This window comes from Cyprinodon tularosa, unplaced genomic scaffold (genome assembly GCF_016077235.1).
Source record: "Cyprinodon tularosa strain WSP-4 unplaced genomic scaffold, ASM1607723v1 ctg39, whole genome shotgun sequence".
NCBI classification, from domain to species: Eukaryota; Metazoa; Chordata; class Actinopteri; order Cyprinodontiformes; family Cyprinodontidae; genus Cyprinodon; species Cyprinodon tularosa.
Window position 1 is genome coordinate 651493 of NW_024039107.1, and position 21980 is coordinate 673472.

At 37.9% G+C, this 21980-nt stretch overlaps 1 protein-coding gene and 1 long non-coding RNA gene across 6 annotated transcripts; one reads left to right on the forward strand and one right to left on the reverse strand.

Annotated features, from left to right (window-relative positions):
* Positions 1-9358: 9358 nt before the first annotated feature.
* LOC119791426 lies at positions 9359-12653 on the reverse strand. Its single transcript, XR_005281857.1, has 4 exons — positions 12568-12653; positions 9946-10005; positions 9704-9767; positions 9359-9582 (listed from the first exon to the last, which is right to left on the reverse strand). It is a non-coding gene; the product is annotated as an uncharacterized LOC119791426 (long non-coding RNA).
* Positions 12654-13085: 432 nt separating this feature from the next.
* Positions 13086-20164, forward strand: kynu (kynureninase). Of its 5 annotated transcripts, XM_038297497.1 has the most exons (17): positions 13094-13240; positions 13848-13906; positions 13952-13986; positions 14105-14178; positions 14279-14460; positions 14536-14656; positions 14727-14809; positions 15459-15520; positions 15604-15675; positions 15843-15917; positions 16005-16151; positions 16225-16323; positions 16391-16464; positions 19229-19281; positions 19453-19538; positions 19622-19852; positions 19933-20164. In XM_038297497.1, exons 5-17 carry the CDS (start codon positions 14292-14294, stop codon positions 20050-20052), a joined length of 1392 nt encoding a protein of 463 aa, XP_038153425.1. In that variant the 5' UTR covers positions 13094-13240; positions 13848-13906; positions 13952-13986; positions 14105-14178; positions 14279-14291; the 3' UTR covers positions 20053-20164. The 5 variants fall into 5 exon arrangements, with proteins under 5 accessions (XP_038153427.1, XP_038153425.1, XP_038153423.1 ...); XM_038297495.1 differs by having other exon boundaries at positions 13848-13986; XM_038297496.1 differs by having other exon boundaries at positions 13848-13986; positions 14110-14178.
* The last annotated feature ends 1816 nt before the right edge of the window (positions 20165-21980 follow it).

The window sequence follows — 21980 nt, forward strand, 5'->3', positions numbered from 1 at the left end:
CAGACGTCCATCCCCGTGAACACTGGGACGGAACTCAATGGGAAAGGACATTATTCTTATTTCTAATTTCAACCGTCGTGTATATTAGCTGCCACATATGAATCAAGATACTATGACTGAAAAAAATTTGATTGACAGATGACCGTTGATATATGATTGGTTGAATTTAGGTGTACAAGCTGACTTATAACTAACTGGCCTGCATAAGATAACGAAAAAAACAAAACAATATGGTCTGATAAAGAGTACATTTATATACATGTTTAAGCCAGAATGATTTGACATTCAAATATGACTTCCCTACGACTTAAAAATAGCATTCATTATGGTGACAGGACATACCTGATTTCAGGTATTCACTGCCATCAAACTGCTGAACTTTTGAAAAGATGTCATAGACTCTGCATCACACTGATAACACCAAACCAAAATACTGCATATTTGCACCATATATATTAAAGGAATAGTACACCCAAAACATGATTAGCCTTCATTTTCTACTCACCCCCATGCTGAACAACACTCTGGAGTACTTTTTTGATATCTCAAATGCATCTGGAGATCTGGGAGGCTTCTTGCTGTCTGCTGACATTCAAATAATGGAGGTCTATGGCGACCGAGGCAGAAAGGTCCATAAAAGTCCACAAAAAACGTGTCAATATTCCTCCATACTGCTCGTCCAATGTATTCCAAGTGTCCTGAGTGGGTAGCATCCAGAATTTACTCGAAACGAAGTCATTTAGAATGTTTTTAGAGCATAAGTGTATAGGATTTCCTAAAAGCGCGCGCCTGCGAGTTCACGAATTTACGGAAGCCGGCAGGCCAAACCAGCGCATTCAGCTCGGCAAAGAACTCATGCTCTTCCTCAACACTGAAGTCCTCAGATATTTTTCTTTCGTTGTTTCTTTCTTTGCACAGGTAAACAGCACATTTCTTCTTCTACGCTTGCATTATCGGCAGAGCAGACGCTGAATGCGCACTTTCATCTGGTTTGGTCTGCCGCGGTTTCCGAGATATCAAAAAAGTACTCCAGAGTATTGTTCAGCATGGGGGAGAGTAGAAAATAAAGGCTAATCATGTTTTGGGTGTACTATTCCTTTAATGCTCTGAACATCCATACCAATGCTGTTTTTGCACCATATTTTTTCCCCCACACTGTTTACATTTGATCACTGATGCACTTTTATGTAATGGAAATGTTCATTTACTGTCTGGAAAGCTGTATTAAACAAAACTTTGTTTAGTGTACACTCTGTTTATACAAAACGACGATAAAAGTTGTCTAAGTCTAGGAGCCATTTTTAAGAGGTTCTGAGCACTTTATGGTAAAGGCCAGAGGCTAAAGATGATCTGCTTTTAATTGCTGCACTAAACAAAGAGGAAAAAATAATTAAAGCAAACAAGGACAGACTTTTTTCTTTCTCCATCAGATTCTCAAACCTATTTATTTTAAACGATGATCAGAATGGAGAAATTAATATTTTAAGCAAATATATGTTTTCATTTTTGATGTGGAGACCACAACTCAGCTTTAAATGACTTGAGTAAATTAAAGACATTAACCCTTTAAAGCCCGATCCAAGAACAAAACCAAACAGAAAATAACTGTTTTTGGTTTGAATTCCTTATTTGCTCTTTTAACAAAATATGTAAAAAGAAAAAACAGAAATACATTTTTGATATTAATAATTTATTACTATGCAATAAGATTATTTTTTGTGCAGTCTTCTACTGGCTGTTATCAGGTATATCTGATTGTGTACAATAGGATTTAGAGCAAAGTTTTTACCATTAAATTATGCAAAAGGTGTCAGACGCAAAACATTTCAGAAACCGTAAATATCAAATATGATACATTTGGCATTATAGGGTTAATGGTATAAGAACAAAAATAGATTTTTTAACCATCTCTGCTCAGATTTTCCGTCGCAGAAAGACACCCTGCTGGTCTATCAACCTTCCAAGTGGGGGTGGCAGCATCATGCTTTGGAGGTTCTAGCCTTATTCAGGATCAGAAAAGATTATCAGAGTTATATAGGAGACAGAGGAAGAGGTTAGCTGAGATTCAGACTAACTGTCGTCAACTATACTGATATTTTAGTGTCTTTATTAGTGTTGAACTGATAGCAGGTAGGCAATAAAAAGTTATACTGGATTCATTTTGTATTAGTCTTTTTTTTCCCTGCTTCACAAAGGTAGGTATCAGCTTGACAAAGCCATGATTGCAATTATTTTACATCCAAGTAGTTTGCAGTTCTTCATATATATACACACAGATCAATTTCAAACAGACGGTATCGGCCAATACTCACAGTCAGGTATCAGGGGCCAAAAAATGGCATTGGTGCAACACTATTCTTTATGCATTGAACTGCTTTATATCAGCTTACAAAGTGTCTGAGCGATCAGGGTTTTTATTTTATTTATTTATTTGACAGGGACAGTGTACATTAAAAAGCATTCCTGCAAAAGGCTATTTTTCATCTGCTGTCCCTGGACAGATCTTAAAATTGTCTTCCTAAAAAAAAACACAACAGTAAGCATGCTACAATGTAAAATACTAATGTAAAAATAAATAAAAACAGCTATAACTCCTCAAAACTGATTTAAAAATACAGAATAAGTGTTTCCTCTGCCTGACTCAGACCAGTGGCTGCACACTGCTGGGCAGCTGGCTGATTTAACTTGACTCAACCTGTATTTTGATTGTATGAAAGAAAACTGGAACAGTTTGGAAATATTTGTGGTTGTGAGAAACCAGAACCAGAGGAGTTCTACAGCAGGAATAATTTTACTAAAAGAATTGAAAAGGGATCACACTGGTTGTTGTTTTTTGTTTTTTTTGTTTAAATCAAATTTTAGTAGAGTTTTAGTAGAAAGCATGAAGAATGCCGGAGTTTCCAAACTTAAACTATTTATGAGATAATTAGAAATCATCCCTGAGCTCTTCATGTGACTGCAGGGGGGGGGGTGGTTAACCTGCTGACCGGGGTAACAATCAAGTGCTGGAGGCCAGTGAGGAGAAAACCACATACCTTTCCACTAAATAAAAGACCACAGCGCAGCAGCAGGTGTTCTTCGCTCGCCTTTTCATCGCAAATCTGTGAGAAAGTTCTGCAGGTTCAGCTTTCTGATCCCTGAAACTTAAAACTGAAGAAATGACAGATAAAAACCAAACTATCATAGTTTATCATTGATGTTTGTTTCAAAAGTAATTGATGGAATGAGAAGCAAATTTAATCTTAATTAAATTAGCATAATTACATATGGTTAACATATAACCATGCATATATTAGCTTGCTTTATAGCAGTTAAGTATTAAATATGTCATATTCATTAAAACATGTAGAGTTGTTTAAAAACCAGTAATCATGAGTGACTGTTTCTGCTTTAATTTGAAAATTAAAAAATGTATTGATTATGGGCTTCTTGTCTTATTTACAATTGTTTTTTTGCATATTTTTGGAAATGTTTCTCACACATCAGCTCCATTATCTTGCCTTTAAAGGTAATATGAAATGAATGTTTAAGCCTTTCTATAATGAAGATCTAATTAATCCCAGCCACTTTGCACCACTGCTCATTTTGCCATGTGTTGTGGGAATGTAGAGCGTTAAGATGATTTATCAACATTTGAAGCTGTCTGTTTTCTGATATTTTAGATGATGTAACTTCATCAAACAAACAGCAGGAACAGAATAAACAGTTTTAGGTGTTTTCTCTGCACTTCTGCACTTTTCTCGTTGTTTTTATCATTGCAGACTGTCTGCCATCTCATCCAGGATGGTCCCTTCTTGTCCTGCCTCCTCTGAAAGCAGCAGGACATTATCTGCCTCCTGCTTTGATTTCAGCGGCGTGAGAAATGGCCACGGGAGGGGATGCAGCTCCGCGTTGCCTCCTGACTGCTTCCAGATGTCCCACATCCTCGTTTTGCTGAGAGAACAAGAGCGAGCATGCGTGAGGCATGTCAGCTGCTGGGGAGCCAACTAACATCTTGCAGCCACATTGTTCCTTCAGTCCCCCCCCAACATGTCTGCTTGCCTATGGAAACACAATAAGCTGCTTCCTTTTTTTCTTTTTAGGGTCCTGTAAGAGTGTTTGTAGAGGTTCTGTGGTCACTGTCTGTGGTTCTGGTCAAAAACACCAAAGTGGATTATTTATGAGTGAAAAAAGGCCTAACTGAAGTCTCTGAGGCATCAGTGGCTGATTAGCCTCTTTGACTTAGATTTTATTTTGTCATTTTGTACACACAAGTGTAAACAAAAAGACATTTTGTGAATTTTGTTAAGTACAGTTCTCGAGACTTTCATTTTTTTAAATGCAGGTAAGCAGCAGTGATAAAACCATTGTGATGAACAAAACATTTCAGTTTTTTGTTGCTTTTTTTGGAGGGAAATAAATGCCTTGGACTTGAGCTTAAATGATAAACTGGGGAAAATATATTTGATTTCATGTAAATTTAGTCAAAGAAGATCCAATATTTCACATCTGAGAGGTTAAAACTATCTGAAGTATCTAAAACCAGCCTAGTGATTAGACTTTAGTGACATCTAGTGGATGTACTTTAGAACTGCACCATTCCATGTCTTATTGAAAAGAAATGCATTGATAATGATAATTGAACCTTATTGATCTAACATGGGAGAAATTACCCTCAACATTTAACACATCCCCTTGAGGAGCAGTGAGCTGCCATTGTGCGGCCCCCGGGAGCAGTATGGGGTTAACGGTCTTGTTCGGAGACCCAGAGTGGCAGTCTGTGGGAGTGGTGCTCAAAACTCAGAACCTTAGGATTCCAAGTCTTATGAATGAAAGCAGTTTCCTTTTTACTTTAGGTCCGTCAAAAACTTCTGAAAGGGATCAAGATGAGATCCTTCACTTACTCACAGAAAAACAAAGCAATCATCCTCCTTCTGCTGAGGTTTTCTTATATCTATTTTAGATATACAGGTGCTGGTCATAAAATTAGAATATCATGAAAAAGTAGATTGATTTCAGTAATTCCATTTAAAAAGTGAAACTTGTATATTATATTCATACATTACATACAAACTCATATATTTCAGATGTTTATTTTGTTTAATTTTGATGATTACAAATGACAACAAATGAAGATCTCAAATTCATCATATCAGAAAATTAGAATATTGTGAAAAGGTTGAAAATTGATGGCCCCTGGTGCCACACTCTAATCAGCTAATTAACTCAAACCACCTGCAAAAGCCTTTAAATGGTCTTTCAGTCTAGTTCTATAGGCTACACAATCATGGGGAAGACTGCTGACTTGACAGTTGTCCAAAAGACGACCATCGACACCTTGCACAAGGAGGGCAAGACACAAAAGGTCATCGCTAAAGAGGCTGGCTGTTCACAGAGCTCAGTGTGCAAGCACATTAATAGAGAGGCGAAGGGAAGGAAAAGATGTGGTCGAAAAAAGTGTACAAGAAAGAGAGATAACCGCACCCTGGAGAGGATTGTGAAACAAAACCCCTTCAAAAATGTGGGGGAGATTCACAAAGAGTGGACTGCAGCTGGAGTGAGTGCTTCAAGAACCACCACACACAGACGTATGAAAGACATGGGTTTCTGCTGTCGCATTCCTTGTGTCAAGCCACTCTTGAACCACAGACAGCGTCAGAAGCGTCTTGCCTGGGCTAAAGAGAAACAGGACTGGACTGCTGGTGAGTGGTCCAAAGTCATGTTCTCTGATGAAAGTAAATTTTGCATTTCCTTTGGAAATCAAGGTCCCAGAGTCTGGAGGAAAAGAAGAGAGGCACTTCATCCACGTTGCTTGAAGTCCAGTGTAAAGTTTCCACAGTCAGTGATGGTTTGGGGTGCCATGTCATCTCCTGGTGTTGGTCCATTGTGTTTTCTGAGGTCCAGGGTCAACGCAGCCACATACCAGGAAGTTTTAGAGCACTTCATGCTTCCTGCAGCTGACCAACTTTTTGGAGATGCAGATTTCATTTTCCAACAGGACTTGGCACCTGCACACAGTGCCAAAGCTACCAGTACCTGGTTGAAGGACCATGGTATCCCTGTTCTTAATTGGCCAGCAAACTCTCCTGACCTTAACCCCATAGAAAATCTATGGGGTATTGTGAAGAAGAAGATGCAATACACCAGACCCAACAATTCAGAAGAGCTAAAAGCCACTATTAGAGCAACCTGGGCTATCATAACACCTGAGCAGTGCCACAGACTGATCGACTCCATGCCACGCCGCATTGCTGCAGTAATACAGGCCAAAGGAGGCCCAACTAAATACTGAGTGCTGTACATGCTCATACTTTTCATGTTCATACTTTTCAGTTGGCCAACATTTCTATAAATCCTTTGTTTTTATTGGTCTTCAGTAATATTCTAATTTTCTGATATGATGAATTTGAGATTTTCATTTGTTGTCATTTGTAATCATCAAAATAAAACAAAATAAACATCTGAAATATATGAGTTTGTATGTAATGTATGAATATAATATACAAGTTTCACTTTTTAAATGGAATTACTGAAATCACTCTATTTTTTCATGATATTCTAATTTTATGACCAGCACCTGTATATCAGCAGATAGAACAAGTATCCCATCCATCCACCTTCCTTCACACTTATCCGAAGCAGGGTGCTGGTGCCTATCTCCAGCTATCTACAGGCGAGAGGCAGGGTCTACCCTGGACAGGTCACCAGCATCAGAGGGCAACACAAAGACAAACAACATTCACGAACACACCTAAGGAGAATTTAGAGAAGCCAATTGACCTAACAGTCATGCTTTTGGACTTGAAGCTGGAGTACCCAGAGAAAACCCACATATGCTCAGGGAGAACATGCAAACTCCATGCAGAAAGACCCCGTGCCGGGAATCAAACCTGCAACCTTCAGCAGCATCCCCAAACTGGAATCTCACGGGTTCAAATCTTATAGTAGTTTTTGCCTTTATCTAATAACTGTAGGATAAAACAAGTCATGGATGTTAAAGCATTGACTTCCAAACTAGAAGCTTGTGGGTTCAAACTCTTGAGAAGTTGATGTTCTGTTTTGACTAGGTGGAAGAGAAAACAAAAAGATAAATGCGCCCGGAGAAAAGTCTGGAGTGTGACAGATTCTTTGTCATGGATGTTAAAGCATTGACTTCCAAACTAGAAGCTTGTGGGTTCAAACTCTTGAGACGTTTATGTTCTGTTTTGACTAGGTGGAAGAGAAAACAAAAAGATAAATGCGCCCGGAGAAAAGTCTGGAGTGTGACAAATTCTTTGTCATGGATGTTAAAGTGTTGACTTCCAAACTAGAAGCTCGTGGGTTCAAACCCTTGAGAAGTTGATGTTCTGTTTTCACCATGGTGGAAGAGAAAACAAAAAGATAAAGGCGCCCGGAGAAAAGTCTAGAGTGTGACAGGTCCTGTGTCAAGAATGTTAAAGCGTTGACTTCCAAACTGGAAACTGTTGGGTTCAAATCCCTTAGAAGTCAATCTTCTGTTTTCAAGACGGTGGAAGAGAAAACAAAAAGATAAATGCGCCAGGAGAAATGTCCAAAGTGTGACAGATCCTTTGTCATGGATGTTAAAGTGTTGACTTCCAAACTAGAAGCTTGTGGGTTCAAATCCTTGAGAAGTTGATGTTCTGCTTTCACAACGGTGGAAGAGAAAACAAAGATAAATGCGCCCGAAGAAATGTCCGAAGTGTGACAGATCCTGTGTCATGGATGTTAAAGCCTTGACTTCCAAACTGGAATCTGTTGGGTTCAAATCCCTTGGAAGTCAATCTTCTGTTTTCACGATGGTGAAAGAGAAAACAAAAAGATAAATGCGCCTGGAAAAATGTCCAATGTTTGACAGATCCTGTGTCATGGATGTTAAAGCGTTGACTTCCAAACTAGAAGCTTGTGGGTTCAAATCCTTGAGAAGTTGATGTTCTGTTTTCAAGACGGTGGAAGAGAAAACAAAAAGATAAATGCGCCAGGAGAAATGTCCAAAGTGTGACAGATCCTTTGTCATAAATGTTAAAGTGTTGAGTTCCAAACTAGAAGCTCTTGGGTTCAAATCCCTTAGAAGTCAATCTTCTGTTTTCACGATGGTGCAAGAGAAAACAAAAAGATAAATGCGCCAGGAGAAATGTCCAACGTTCGACAGATCCTGTGTCATGGATGTTAAAGCGTTGACTTCCAAATTAGAAGCTTGTGGGTTCAAATCCTTGAGAAGTTGATGTTCTGCTTTCACAACAGTGGAAGAGAAAACAAAGATAAATGCGCCTGAAGAAATGTCCAAAGTGTGACACATCCTGTGTCATGGATGTTAAAGTGTTGAGTTCCAAACTAGAAGCTGTTGGGTTCAAATCCCTTAGAAGTCAATCTTCTGTTTTCAAGACGGTGGAAGAGAAAGTAAAAAGATAAATGCGCCCGGAGAAATGTCCAAAGTGTGACAGGTGTCATAGCAGAGTGGTATTGTCTGCGACCGTAAGGCGCCAGTGGTGCAGAGTCTGAGTTCAAATCCATCTGTGGTTGACGTAGCCTGGTACTACCCACTGCGGTGGGTCGGTTCATTTTTTTTTTTTACACGTAACACATGTAACGTGTTACATGTGTTACGTGTAACACTTGTAACACTTGTAACACATGTTACATGTGTTACATGTAACACATGTAACACGTTACATGTGTTACACGTGTTACACATAACACGTTACATGTGTTGCATGTGTTACGTGTAACACGTTACACGTGTTACATGTAACACGTGTAATGTGTTACAACTGTTACATGTAACACTTGTAACACGTTAAATGTGTTACAAGTGTTACATGTAAAGTGAAAACAAAGATAAATGTTATTTAGTCATTTTTTTACATGTAACACTTGTAACACGTTACATGTAACACATGTAACACAAGTAACGTGTTACGTGTAACACTTGTAACACTTTACTTGTGTTACATGTTACACATGTAACTTACATTAACTTGTTACAACAAGTTACAAGTGACACATGTAACAAGTTACATGTGTTACTTAACACATGTAATTGTGTTAAGTAACAATTAAGTTAAGTAACAATTGTTACTTGTAACACATGTAACTTGTTACATGTAAAAAGTTACAAGTTACTTGTGTTACAAGTAACAATGTAATGCGTTACATGTAACTTGTAACATGTTACAACGTAACATGTACTTTACATGTTTATAAATGACATTTATTGATGTTTTGAAAAGAAACAAGTGTTATACTTTGTCAAAGTTTACCATTTTTAGAAGTTTCATTGCGACTAAGAAAACAGAACAGTATTATCTTTTGGGAACCTCCAATTTCAACTTAATAGAGATAAAACGGGTATATTTTTAGAGAGAAGGAAAAGCAGAAAAACTCAGTTTCTTTTTTGTTTTATTTATCCTTTTTATTTACCTGTTACATAAAATGAAAACAATCAAGGTTAACAAAAAGTACAGTCAGGGTGGAAAGTCACATATCCCCACTTCCCTGGCATCCTGGCTCCCCTTTACTGTAGCAGTTATTGAGTAATTTCACTGATTTACCAGGTCCAAAATTGGATTATTAGCAAACCACTTAACCACACATGTTGCAGCTCCCCTGGAAAAAAAAAAAGATATGTTATTTCTTTTTCAAAATATATATATTAAAGTAAAGTTATATTAAGGACAAGACAAGAAACAAAGGATTTAAGTTCAGGAAGATGGATCACCAAACTCACACTGTGTTCAAATTCATGGGCAGCGTCCTCCAAGGATGCGGTCTACCTCGACTGGATCAAATCTCTGATATTCAACAACAAAAATAAACAAGAAAAAAAAAAAAATCATATCAGATTTATAGTCCCCATTCTGCAGATATATTAGAATCTGTCCTTCAATTACAGCCAAACAGATAAAAACTTTTAGCTAAATCAAACGGATGGAACTATTCACATATTTGTATTACCGTATATCAAAGTACCTTTTTCCCTTTGAGCGCATCTGGAGTCTATGACTTAATCGGCCTTCTGAGGACGCAAACCTGGGAAAAGAAAACATTTGTTATTCACATTTCAATCAGCTCTGAACGATATTATGGCAGTTTTGGAGCAATTTTCTCCTAAAATATCTGATAATTGATTGAATAAGTGGAGTGAAATTTGTTCCACTATTGTTGACACATAACACATTTTGCGTATGGAAAATTGACGTCCTCTCAGTTTGCTAGATTTATTTAGCGTTTTTGGTCAATTGTTAGCAATAGGAAGTGAGGAAAATGTGATCCATAAAAAGTTATTTAAAAAGGTCTGAGGAGAAATGAAGAAAGAAAATGTGAATATATTGTGTATATATATATATATATATATACATTTTTTGGACCAGTACTAGTATAGTTATTTATATGCTATTTCTGTATAGTTATATATTTAAACAGCCGTGAAAACCAATGTACACTGAGGGGGTCAAACATCCGTGCTTTCTAGATAAAAGATAAACATCTCTTCCTTTGTCATTACTTACCTACTTTTACTTTTTTATCATTCTGCATAAAATATATATCTACAAGTATTAATATCTACATAATTATTTAATACATTTTCATTAAAATAGTTATTAATATATGATTTCACTCAAGATTCTTAGATGACTTTCAGAGACAAATCATTTTCTCTTTACTCCATAAAACACAAAATCTAGTTCTGAAAAGAGCATGAATTCTGTACTTATCTTTAATGTTAGTATATTGATGTGTATAATGATTGGCTAACCCCCCTCTTTCTCCTGTGTTTTCCTCCTGGCTTCCTCACTACTTTTTATAAACTGAGCTGTCCTTTAAAACTAAGCTAATCTGTGCTAGAGCCTGTGTAGATTTGCCATGTGAATAAATATCTGTATTGAGTATAATGTCTGTGTTTTAGATCTATGTGCATGCGGCACTATTATTCATATAACATTTAAGTAAATAGGAAAATCTGCTGTTTAAGTTTGAGTGATTATATTATACATGGGCGTAGGTTTGCATAGGGACCATAGGGACATGTCCCTACCAAAATTTAGGACGGACCTATTTGTCCCTACCAATAATCGGATGTGAACAACATGTTTATAATTTACTATACAGCAGCCGCTTCTTTTCCTCTCCCAGCTCCTCTGCCTGGTAGCTGCAGCTGCCTGCTCTTTCCTGTCCCTTTCAGCAGCGCATCAACTGTGCTGCGCGGTTTAACTCTCTGATTATTCTGCCTTAAGTTCCGCCTTCTCTCTTTCTGATTGCGTGTTTTCTAGTCTGTATGTGTGCGGGTGCGGGTGCTTGGAGCGCGAAAAAAAAGACGCTAAAATAAATTAATATTGGGCCAAGAAACTAGTCAAATTAAAAAACTTAATATTATCTACGCTAAAACAGGCAAAAGCTTCTGATTGGAGTTCTGTAAAGAAGCAGGAGAGAGTTTTTTGATTTTTGGAACTTGAGAAATGTAAGTTAACAACGTTAGGATTTCTTTTATTTTATCTTTTAATCAGATAGCCAAAGGCTCATTAAAGAAGATCTTTTATGAAATGAAACCAGGTGAAACAGAAACGTTTAAACGTTTCCTTTGGAAGAGTTCTGGATGGAGAATATTGACAGACAAAAATGTTTTACTTCCTAAATGCAAAATGTTTACATATTTTTTTTTACAATCTTGGTATGATTCCTGCTCTATGTGGGTCGCTCTGTCGGCTAAAGCCACATTTAAGTGGCCCTATATTCCAGTTAACGATTAATCAATTACTAAATTAGTTCACGATTATTTAAATAATTTGTTAATATGATTAATTGTTTCAGCCCTAGATAAAATACATGAATTTAGCTACACAGAGTAACTATAGCCCAGATGTACAACTTCTAATATTAATATTTTAAATGCTCAGTGTCAGTTCCTCTTCTAGTTCCAGTGCACATGTAAATACAATACATTTATTTACCGTCCCTTGAATGTATTATTTTGCATGATCCAGAGAGAGCATATTAGAAAAAAAAATAAGAGTGGGTTTTACCTCTCTTTACCTCTGCACAATTCTATATCTTCAGAAGAAAACACAGGATAAATCCACATATTACAGACATATTTAGACTATATTTGGTTAAATAGACACTGTCCTAGTCGCAGGTAAATTTAAATGCAATCCTTTTCAAAGTGGAAAAAGTCCTAATTCCACATCCATCAGAGCCAGTGATGCTTTAAATACTGATAAACAGCATCTAGTGCATGCCATGTAGTGCTTATAAGATTTGTATTAATGTAGCAAGAAATGCTGCTGTTCTCTTTAAACAAAATGAGCCCTGAAGCTCACATTAAGCATAAAAAAAGAGCATGCATATTTTTGCAAAGGACCAATGAAACTGAAGAATAGTGTCCCTACCAAAGTTGAAAACAAACCTACGCCCTTGATATTATAATCCAATGGGGTTAATTATTGAATTCTGATGCATCAAAAACTTCAGCAGCATTGAAACGTCCAGATTATTCAGATTTATTAAGGAATGCATTTTATGTAACCAGAGAGAGTAAAACTATCACAATCAAGTGACAGAAATAGAAAAATAAAAGCTGAGGAGGATTCTTACCCATGTTTGCTCCATGTGCTCCAGGTGAAAGGACTACTGACAAACAGGAAGTGGAGGGATCCATTTTGATTTATAGAGAGGGGAGGTGGACTGAACCATTGAGGGGGGAGGCTTCAAATAATGCTGCTTTTTAAATGTGCATCATGTTTCAAGATGCTTTACATTAATCATATAAAGTACTATAAATATGAACAGAATATTCTTTATGCCCCCTGGTGGACAGGGAGAGTAATGGAGATTATTTGAAATTACACTTAAATCATTTGATTTTACAGTAACATTTATAGAGTCAGGAAAAAGTTTTTACTGATCAACCAAAATCAAATTGTTTTATTTTTTACAGTCTTCACCTTCCCTGGTTTCTAAATGGGAACAAATCCCAGCTGTCTGAGACCATCTGAACACATTTCAGTTTAATCTGAACATCACACATGAAACTGAAACCACAGAAAAGAGGAACCAAGTATTGGGAAAACAAAAAACTAAACAATGACAGGAGTGATTTCAGCCGTAGGTTTAGTTGAGCTGTGCAGCCATTATCAGGAGCTGGAGGTGTGTTCATCCATGCAATGATTAACCATCGCACACTGAGGGGTTAAAGAGCATCTCTGAGGAGTCAGTCTGTCCGAGTCCCGTCAGCAGAGAGGAAGCGTCTGTAACCGACTGATCCACTGTAAGTTAGCACTTCCACAACACTTTCACTTTATAAAGAGTGACAGACATGAAGACAGTGAGACACAGCAGCAGAGAAAGGGTCAATCAGACATTTTAGGCAAATTAAAACAAGAGAACATCAATTAAAAATAATTAGAAAAACATGAAATATACATTTAATCAGTTGCAAAACTTATATAGATATGAATGACATTAAATGCATTAAAGTCCAGCCTTAATGCAGTGACAGGAGTTATTTATTTACTTACGGCTCAGGTCTGAGTCCATGATGTCTATGTAACCCAGTGCATAAATGTTCCAAAGGATGTTGCTTTTGCTTTCTGTAATTACTGGCACTACTGCAGTTCTAACATGTTTGTCCTGTTGGGGACACCGTAGTTCAGGGGATTTTTGTGCAGGAATTGCTGTATTTCTCACAGTGTGTTTTACTGCCTGTAAGGTAAGCAGCAGCTCTGCTAGCCGGTGTAAAATATAAATTATCCTAATATACTGTGCTATTTCTGTTTGTTTAGTTTGCATATTACATTTTGTACTGGTGATGTTTGATTATTTTGTAAAAAAAGAAAGAAAAACGGTTGCTGACAGTGTGTTTTACTTCCTGTAAGGTGGACAGAATAAACGCGCCAAGTTCTCCCCACAACTACGAGCCCTGTGTCTGATTCCCCTTCTGCACGGAACACATCCCACCTTCACCCAAAAGAAAACACAACGCAGAGTCCATAGGGTGTCTTCCACCAGTTGCAGGTTAAAAGAGGGAAAGCCTGGGTTACATCTACATTACATTTAGTGAGGCATTGAAATACCTCACAGTCAGAGAAAATAAAGGTTGTGACCTTTAATATAACATTTGTTTTGGTTTCAGAGCAGATCAGAACATTCCCTTAAAGTAAATCCATCCCCAAACACGACTTCTTTTTAAAGCTTTAAATCTAGCAGGTAATTATTGAAGAGGCCATGAAGCTTTCATTAAAAAGAGGATTCAAAGGTCAGTTTATCTAGATGGGAGATCTTTACATCTCTTTGTTTATCCCTGCAGGCTTTCTGCTCCCATGGATCAGCTTTTTGACTTAGATCCCACAGAGGCTGTGAAAAAAGTGTCCGGCTTGCTGGGCTGCAGTCCGACCTCTGAGAAAGTAGCCGAGTACTTTGATGAAAACGACAAACTGCGACACCTCAGGGGGAACTTCCTGGTGCCCAAAATTGCCGACCTGCCTCCCTGTGAGTAGAAAATGTTGCTCTAAGGATGCGACAACATGAACTCGGAGTGTGATGGTTTAGTTTCCATCTCTGCAGCTGATCTGTCGCTGGTGGATGGAAGCGAAGAATGCGTCTACCTGTGCGGGAACTCTCTGGGCCTCCAACCTAAAAACGCACGGAAATATCTTGAAGAGGAGCTCGACAACTGGGCCAAACTGTCAGTTCATGTCACGTTTAGTGTATGAATCATTTCTGATGTCTGATTTTATTAATTTTGTTTTAAACAGAGCTGTCCATGGTCACACCATCGGGTCGAGGCCTTGGGCGTGGGCTGAGAACAACCTTGAAGACATGATGGCAAAAATTGTTGGTGAGTTTGGAAAAAAATACAAAAACACCTAAAGAACATGGACAGAAAGACATAAAAAAAATCATCAATAAATCATCAATAAAACAAAGAACATCAATGTGATTGTTTTTACACCTTAAGCAAACACAATGCGTTGGATTAATCCATAAAACTAACGTAAACACTGTAATATATAACCAGTAAATAAGCAGTAAAGTTACCGTAAATCACGGCAAAGCTGTTAAAAACAAACATTAAAACATAACCTCCTAAAGTAACCTGTGGGTTTCAGATACTATCTGCAGGAAAAGTAGCAAAGTCAGACTTTAATCTGCAAGTTTCTAATTTTAAGGTTAAAAAGTAAAAGCACAATAAAGAACAGGCTGCTTGATGTTTTTTAAAGCTGTTGTTCAGTTATTTCCACATGTTTCCTTCTTTCCAATCCTGCTTCTGTAGAGTCTGAAGTTCAACAGCAGATAACCCCCTGAACTGATGAGTTCAAACCACTTTATTAACCTCTCCTTTTCAGGAACTCCACATCAATTTTCTGCTTAACAACTTCAGATTACTTTTTTTTAATCAAGTGTTTAAAACTTTTTTCTAATCTGTATCTCATATGTAAGATGATCAGTACATTTCAAGGTCCAATAAGATGATTATTTAATTTCAGGAGCTAAAACTGAGGAGGTAGCACTGATGAATGGCCTGACGGTTAATCTGCACCTTCTAATGGTAACATCTGGATAAATATTTGAAAAGTAAATCATTTTTTAAGAGAAAAAAATGTAATTTATTTAATTTGTCTCATTTTGCAGCTGTCCTTCTACAAACCAACTTCAACTAGACATAAAATCCTTCTGGAGGACAAGGCCTTTCCTTCAGATCACGTATGTCTCAAACTTTCCCTCTATGCAGACGATAATGTCCTTTTTAAATGCATGCTGCATGGTTCCTTTTCACTTTATTTGAATAATAATTCTTTTGATAAAAATCCCAAACTTTCCTGTTTCTTGAGCCATTTTTTGTATCGTAAGTTTTCCTCCACTGTCCTCAGTACGCCATAGAGTCTCAGATCCGCCTGCGAGGATTTGAACCTGCAGACAGCATGCTGCTGCTCTCTCCCAGACCGGTGCGTCCAGAACATCATCCATCGCATCTCTTCTGTCCCATCGATCGCTGCTTCCCAGAAATCTGATCTCTTTCCCCATCTGATCAGGGAGAACACACCCTGAGAACTGAAGACATCCTGGACGTAATCGAGAAAGAAGGCGACGCCATCGCTGTGGTGATGTTTGGCGGGGTTCAGTTCTACACCGGTCAGCTGTTCGACATGCAGGCCATCACAAAGGCTGGCCACAGAAAGGTACCTGTACCATCACATGTTGTGGGTTTTCAAAAGAAGAAGAAGAATCCAACAGCTTTTTGTGTTTCATCAGGGCTGCTTTGTTGGATTCGACTGCGCCCATGCAGTGGGAAATGTTGAGCTAAAGCTGCATGACTGGGAGGTTGACTTTGCCTGCTGGTGCTCCTACAAGGTGAGATGAATGCAGGACATGAGACAGACTCGCATCTCTCTTCCTGACGCCTGTGTTTGGTTTAAAGTATTTGAATTCAGGAGCTGGTGGTCTGGCCGCGGCGTTCATTCATGAAAAACACAAAGATACCATCAAACCCACGTGAGTTACGCAAACCTGACTCATGACAAATTACGTAACGTTGTACAAATAACTGGATCTTTGGTTTAATCTCTGGATTTCCTCCATGTTTTATTGCAACAACTGCAGCATATATACATATCTATAATAGGGATAAAATCTAGGGATGCACGATATTGGGATTTTGGCCGATATGCCGATATTTTAAACCTCATGTAGCCGATAACCGATATCGATACCGATGATAAAGCTGGACAAAAATAAGTAGTCATTGAAAATAGCAGTTTTGTTATCCATTTCTGACACTTTGAAAAATAATATACTCAAATATATTTTCATATGCTGATATCAAATTGATTTTTAAAAACGCGGTATCGATCCATTTTACTTTCAAAATCTGGTGAAATTTCATCGTTCTGTTACAAACTCGTGATATTTTGCAAATTCTTGTGAGATTTTGTTAGTAAAATAGATCGATACCGCGTCAATATATCAACATATAAAAATATGGCAACATTTCGTGAATTTTCGGGGGATTTCGTAGCATAACGATGACATATAGCAATATTTCATTAGTAAAAGAGATTGATATGGTGTTTTTAAATGGCAATATATCAGCATATGAAGATATTGTGATATTTTAATGTATCAATATTTTTTCCCTCGTCTTTAGAAGTTTTTAAGTCTGTAAAAAAGAAGTTTTTGAGAAAGAAGAAGTAGTAGTATTTTTTTTTTTTTTAGCCTTTAGAAACTCAGAAGCTGATCAAATATCGGGTTAAATATCGGAGGGCTGGCCGATGTCCGATATTCAGTTTTAAGGCCGATACAGGCTGATACCGATAGGGGGGCGATTATATTGTGCATCCCTAGATAAAATCATACAGTCATCACATGATTATGTAAAAAAACAAAAAAGGTGTAATGGGCTGGTTATCCTCCGCAGCAGCAGTGTGTATTTCTTGATTTATGCCCAATATTGAAGCGTAGTCTGCGCTATGTTATTCCACGCCACAACGCAAGAGGGACAATCAGGAACTAGCTGTGGGTCTAGATACGGCCGAGGAGGAAGTGCGGGGAAGTTTGTGTGATAACGGAGAGACATGAGGGCGAAACAGAGCAGGGATCCAGGTGTAAAAAGGGTCCCGGCGTTCTCACGCACCTCGCTTTGAACTCATGAGCTTCTAGTTTCAGAGCCGATGCTTTAACAATCACACCACCCCTGTCACACTTTAACCTCTTCTCGTAGCTGATTTATCTTTTTGATTCAATTTTCACTTTGAAAGCCAATAAAATGACTTAATCTTTATAGGGATTCTATTATTTAATTCTCTGGGATTTCAGAGATGAACCAGGAGTTGAACTCAGGATCCTTTGAACTCTAAACCAGCATCTCTTCAGAATTAACCAACTTCATCTTAACTTTTTTATCTGTGTAAATGGGTTTGGTTGTACTTTAAGGACAGATTCTAATATATCTGCAGTGTGGGGACTACAAATCTGATAGGATTTTTATTTTTAATTCCTATTTTTTTTATATTATGATTAGATTTTAATATGTCCTTTAAATAGCTGGTCTAACGAATCGTTTTCCACAATGGCGGTCATAGAACAAAACAAGCGAGTGAGGAACCACACAGGAAATACGTATAGTGGAGAAGGGATGTAGATTTGACCTCCTGTCTGCACTCACCTATAATTTTGGACAGGTGTATCCAATCTGTCCTGGAACCATGATCTATCCTGCGCATGCGCGAACAGATATACATCCAGGTGTCCATAAATAATGTAAATATGGTACTAAAACTACTTATTTCTATCCTTAACTCAGTAAAGTATAGTAATACAAATCTTTAAAAATGTTCTATGACTTTTATGAGACAATTTAGATGCTTTTTACATTTTCTTCGTCTCTGACATCATCATGCTCAGAGCAGGCCGGCAAAATATGATTAAACCGTGTTTATCTGAATTTTAGCTGTTTCTTTCTTTAGATTACGCACTATATAGCATAAGGTTAAAATTATACAAAAATATAAAACTCAATAAGACTAGATTTATGTTTAAATCCAAAGCTGAAAAAGTTAGCTCCCGGAAGTAGCGTAGCATCCCGTTTCCGTTGCAGATTGGGAAGACTGGTAAAACTGAAAGGATTTTAAGGCATTTATTTTCTCAGGAAATACATTATTAACCTTAAACACATTATATTTTAGTATGTTTACTATTTTTGGGGAGGGAAAACATCATTTAGGTATTTTTAACAAAATAAAATGGAGGACGACTCGGATGTATATCTAGATACGCAAATGAGCTGATGGTGCATACGGGACGGATTGGACCAGAGTGTCTGGTGCACCTTTGTTTGCAAATGTTTGCAGTTACTATTGCAAAACTTTCTGCACAGTTTGCAAATTTTATCAATGACACCACTAATGACAACTTGAAAACTGCAAAAAGCATTAAATACTAATTTATAATGAAAAAGTTTCTGCAATTAAGCACTTGTGAAAATCGATGGATTTCCTTCCTTTCTTTGCAAAACATTTTCACCCAATAAACAGATTTGATGTATTTTCTAAATTTTTTTTTTTACACAACGTGTCCTAAGATTCATAAAAACAAAACATTAAATCAAAAAAAACATTTAAAAAATTAAAGTCCTCAGTCAGATAGTAGCTGAATGTACATTTCTGCACTATATCAGAAATGTTTCCATTGATGTTTTGGTTTGGTTTTCCTGAATGATCTGTGTCACTGATATAAACCTCTTTAACTTCTGTCTCCTCAGGTTGTTAGGATGGTGGGGACATAACCTGAACACTCGTTTTCAAATGACCAACGGTAAATATTCCCCTCTATCTGAAGCCAGGGCTGACTAAAAACTGGCTGTTTGCTGCCACCATGTGGCCCTCTGTGGTATTACAAGAGCAGAGCCAGACTCTCCTATTCATTTCACTTTATCTTTTAGGCTATAAAGTAGCTTAATGTTGTCATACTTTAATGTTTTTCCAGTGATGGAGCTGCAGCCCGGAGTGAACGGCTTCCGTCTCTCTAATCAACCCATTCTTCTTGTCTGCTCCCTGCATGCTAGTTTGGAGGTAACTATTTCATTAGTAATATCAGATATTTTGTAATTAGGGGAATAATCTATGAGTTTAAAGATGGTTGTAATATTTCCCAGGTGTTCAATATGACGAGTATGCAGATGCTGCGGAGGAAGTCAGTACTCCTAACAGGGTACCTGGAGTACCTGATAAAGCACTACTACACAGAGGAGCCGGCCCAGCCTAACAAACCCTACGTCCAAATCATCACGCCCTCTGACCCCAAGCACAGAGGCTGCCAGCTGTCGCTCTCCTTCTCCGTCCCCATCAAGAAAGTCTTCCAGGAGCTGGAGAAGAGAGGAGTGGCTGTAAGCGCAGGTTTATACTCACTGCAGCTGAATTGAAATCGTATTTTCTAATGAGTGCTTTTTGTGATCTCCTGTGGCAGTGTGACATGAGGGAGCCCAGCGTGCTGCGAGTGGCACCGGCGCCGCTCTACAACTCATTCAGAGACGTGCATCGCTTCATTGAAACCCTGGGAAAAGCTCTGGCTGCCAGCAGCACCTAGAGCTGATGAAGAAAACTGCCTCATCGACCTACATGCGCTGAAAGTCCTGCAAATATGCCACCAATGAAAGAGGAAAATTCCCATTAAAGAATGATAAAGTGCCTCTTATTAACTATGTTCATCTTTGGCCAAGATTTTACTCATTGATCTATACAGGGGCGGACCTAGATGGGGGACCAGGGCAATCATTGGCCACCCCTACCCTCTAAAACAGATGGCGGAATATTCAACACATTTTAATTTTTCATATATTAACAATAACTGAACAAAAACACTGTAGTTAATTCTGCACATCAATATACTAACATTAAAGATGATAGATGCAGAATTCATGCTCTTTTCAGAACTAGATTTTGTGTTTTATGGGGTAAAGAGAAAATTATGTGTCTCTGAAAGTCATTTAGGAGTCTTCAATTAAATTATAGATAAATAACTATAAAAACTTAAAAATGTTATGCAGAATAATTGTTGATAAAAGTAGGCAAGCAATGACAAAGGAAGACCCAAACCTGAAAGAATTTTATCCACTATATATAATTTATCTAGAAAGCACGGATGTTTAAATATATGTGTATTTGTTAGCAAAGGCTGCAGGAAAGTATAGTTTGTCTATATATAGAAAATATGGATGTTTTGCTCGTTATTTTCCTGGTGCCTGTGCACTCAGTGTTTATTGGTCTATACCCTTTATGCAGGGTCATCATTCACTGTTAAATTCCTAATGAAAATTCTTAAAACCATTTTTTTTTTCTTTTAATAAAACAAACATTTTTAAACGGATTTTAATACTAATAGCTGCTCACTTGTTTTAAAAAAGTACATATTTCATCCAGACTTTTAATAAAAATAAGCATAATTTAGATTTGAATTAATAAAATATATTTTAAGCCTTTTAACTTAAAGTCGTAGGGGAGTCATATTTAAACATCAAATCATTCTGGCTTAAACATGTTTATAAATGTACTCTTTGTCAGACTATATTGTCCCAAAAGTTAGAAAACTTCTATTTTTAAAATCTGTGTTTCTTCCCCTGTTATTTTAATGCCGGCCAGTTAGTTATACGTCAGCTTGAACACCTAAATTCGGTCAATCATATATCAACGGTCATCTGTCAATCACATTTTTTCAGTCATAGCAACCCGATTCATATGTTGCAGCTAATATACGCAACGGTTGAAATAAGAATCCTTTCCTTTCCCATTGAGTTGCGTCCCAGTGTTCACGGGGATGGACGTCTGTGTCTTCTGCAGGCGTAGAGCTAACAGAACTGGCGGCGTTGCGAGGCAAGGGCTCAAACATGTACGGCTGAAAGCCTTCTACACCAAACCAAGCTTCTGCCGCCCTGGCGTCCTCTTCCACAACATCTTCATCCCGCTTTCCTCCTCTAAATAAAAAATGGATGACGGAGGAGACTCATCCACGACCTCCGACACTAAACTCTCCTCCTCTTGCATGTTTCCTCTGTCCATAGCGTTCCTTGACAGCGTCGTTTCTAAGTCACCAATTTAGTGCTACTTGGTCCCAATGGAATTTCCCATTGGGAACCTACTAGCACTATGTTAACTGGTTAGCAAGATGCTTCTGAGAAACCGGCCACAACCAAAATTGCCACAACAATCCCGCCCCCTTGATAAATGACCAATCACATTCACTTTATTCACTCCGTGACCGTGATATCTTGTAGACGCGCCATTGTTGTTTTGGAAGATAAACACTCCCGCCGCCACCGCCAAAGTTCTCGTGACCACCAAGTTTTCGTGAGTTCTCGAATAGGCTCCCCCTTGTGCTTTGGCGGGAAACTGCTGTGCGTCCCTAGAAATTCCAAACCGACGGTGCATAGCAGCAAAACTCGTTCGCAATCAGACCCAAGCGACATTTAATGTGTGCAGAAGTCTAATCTGGCCTTTAGGAGCATTATAGCTTTTAGC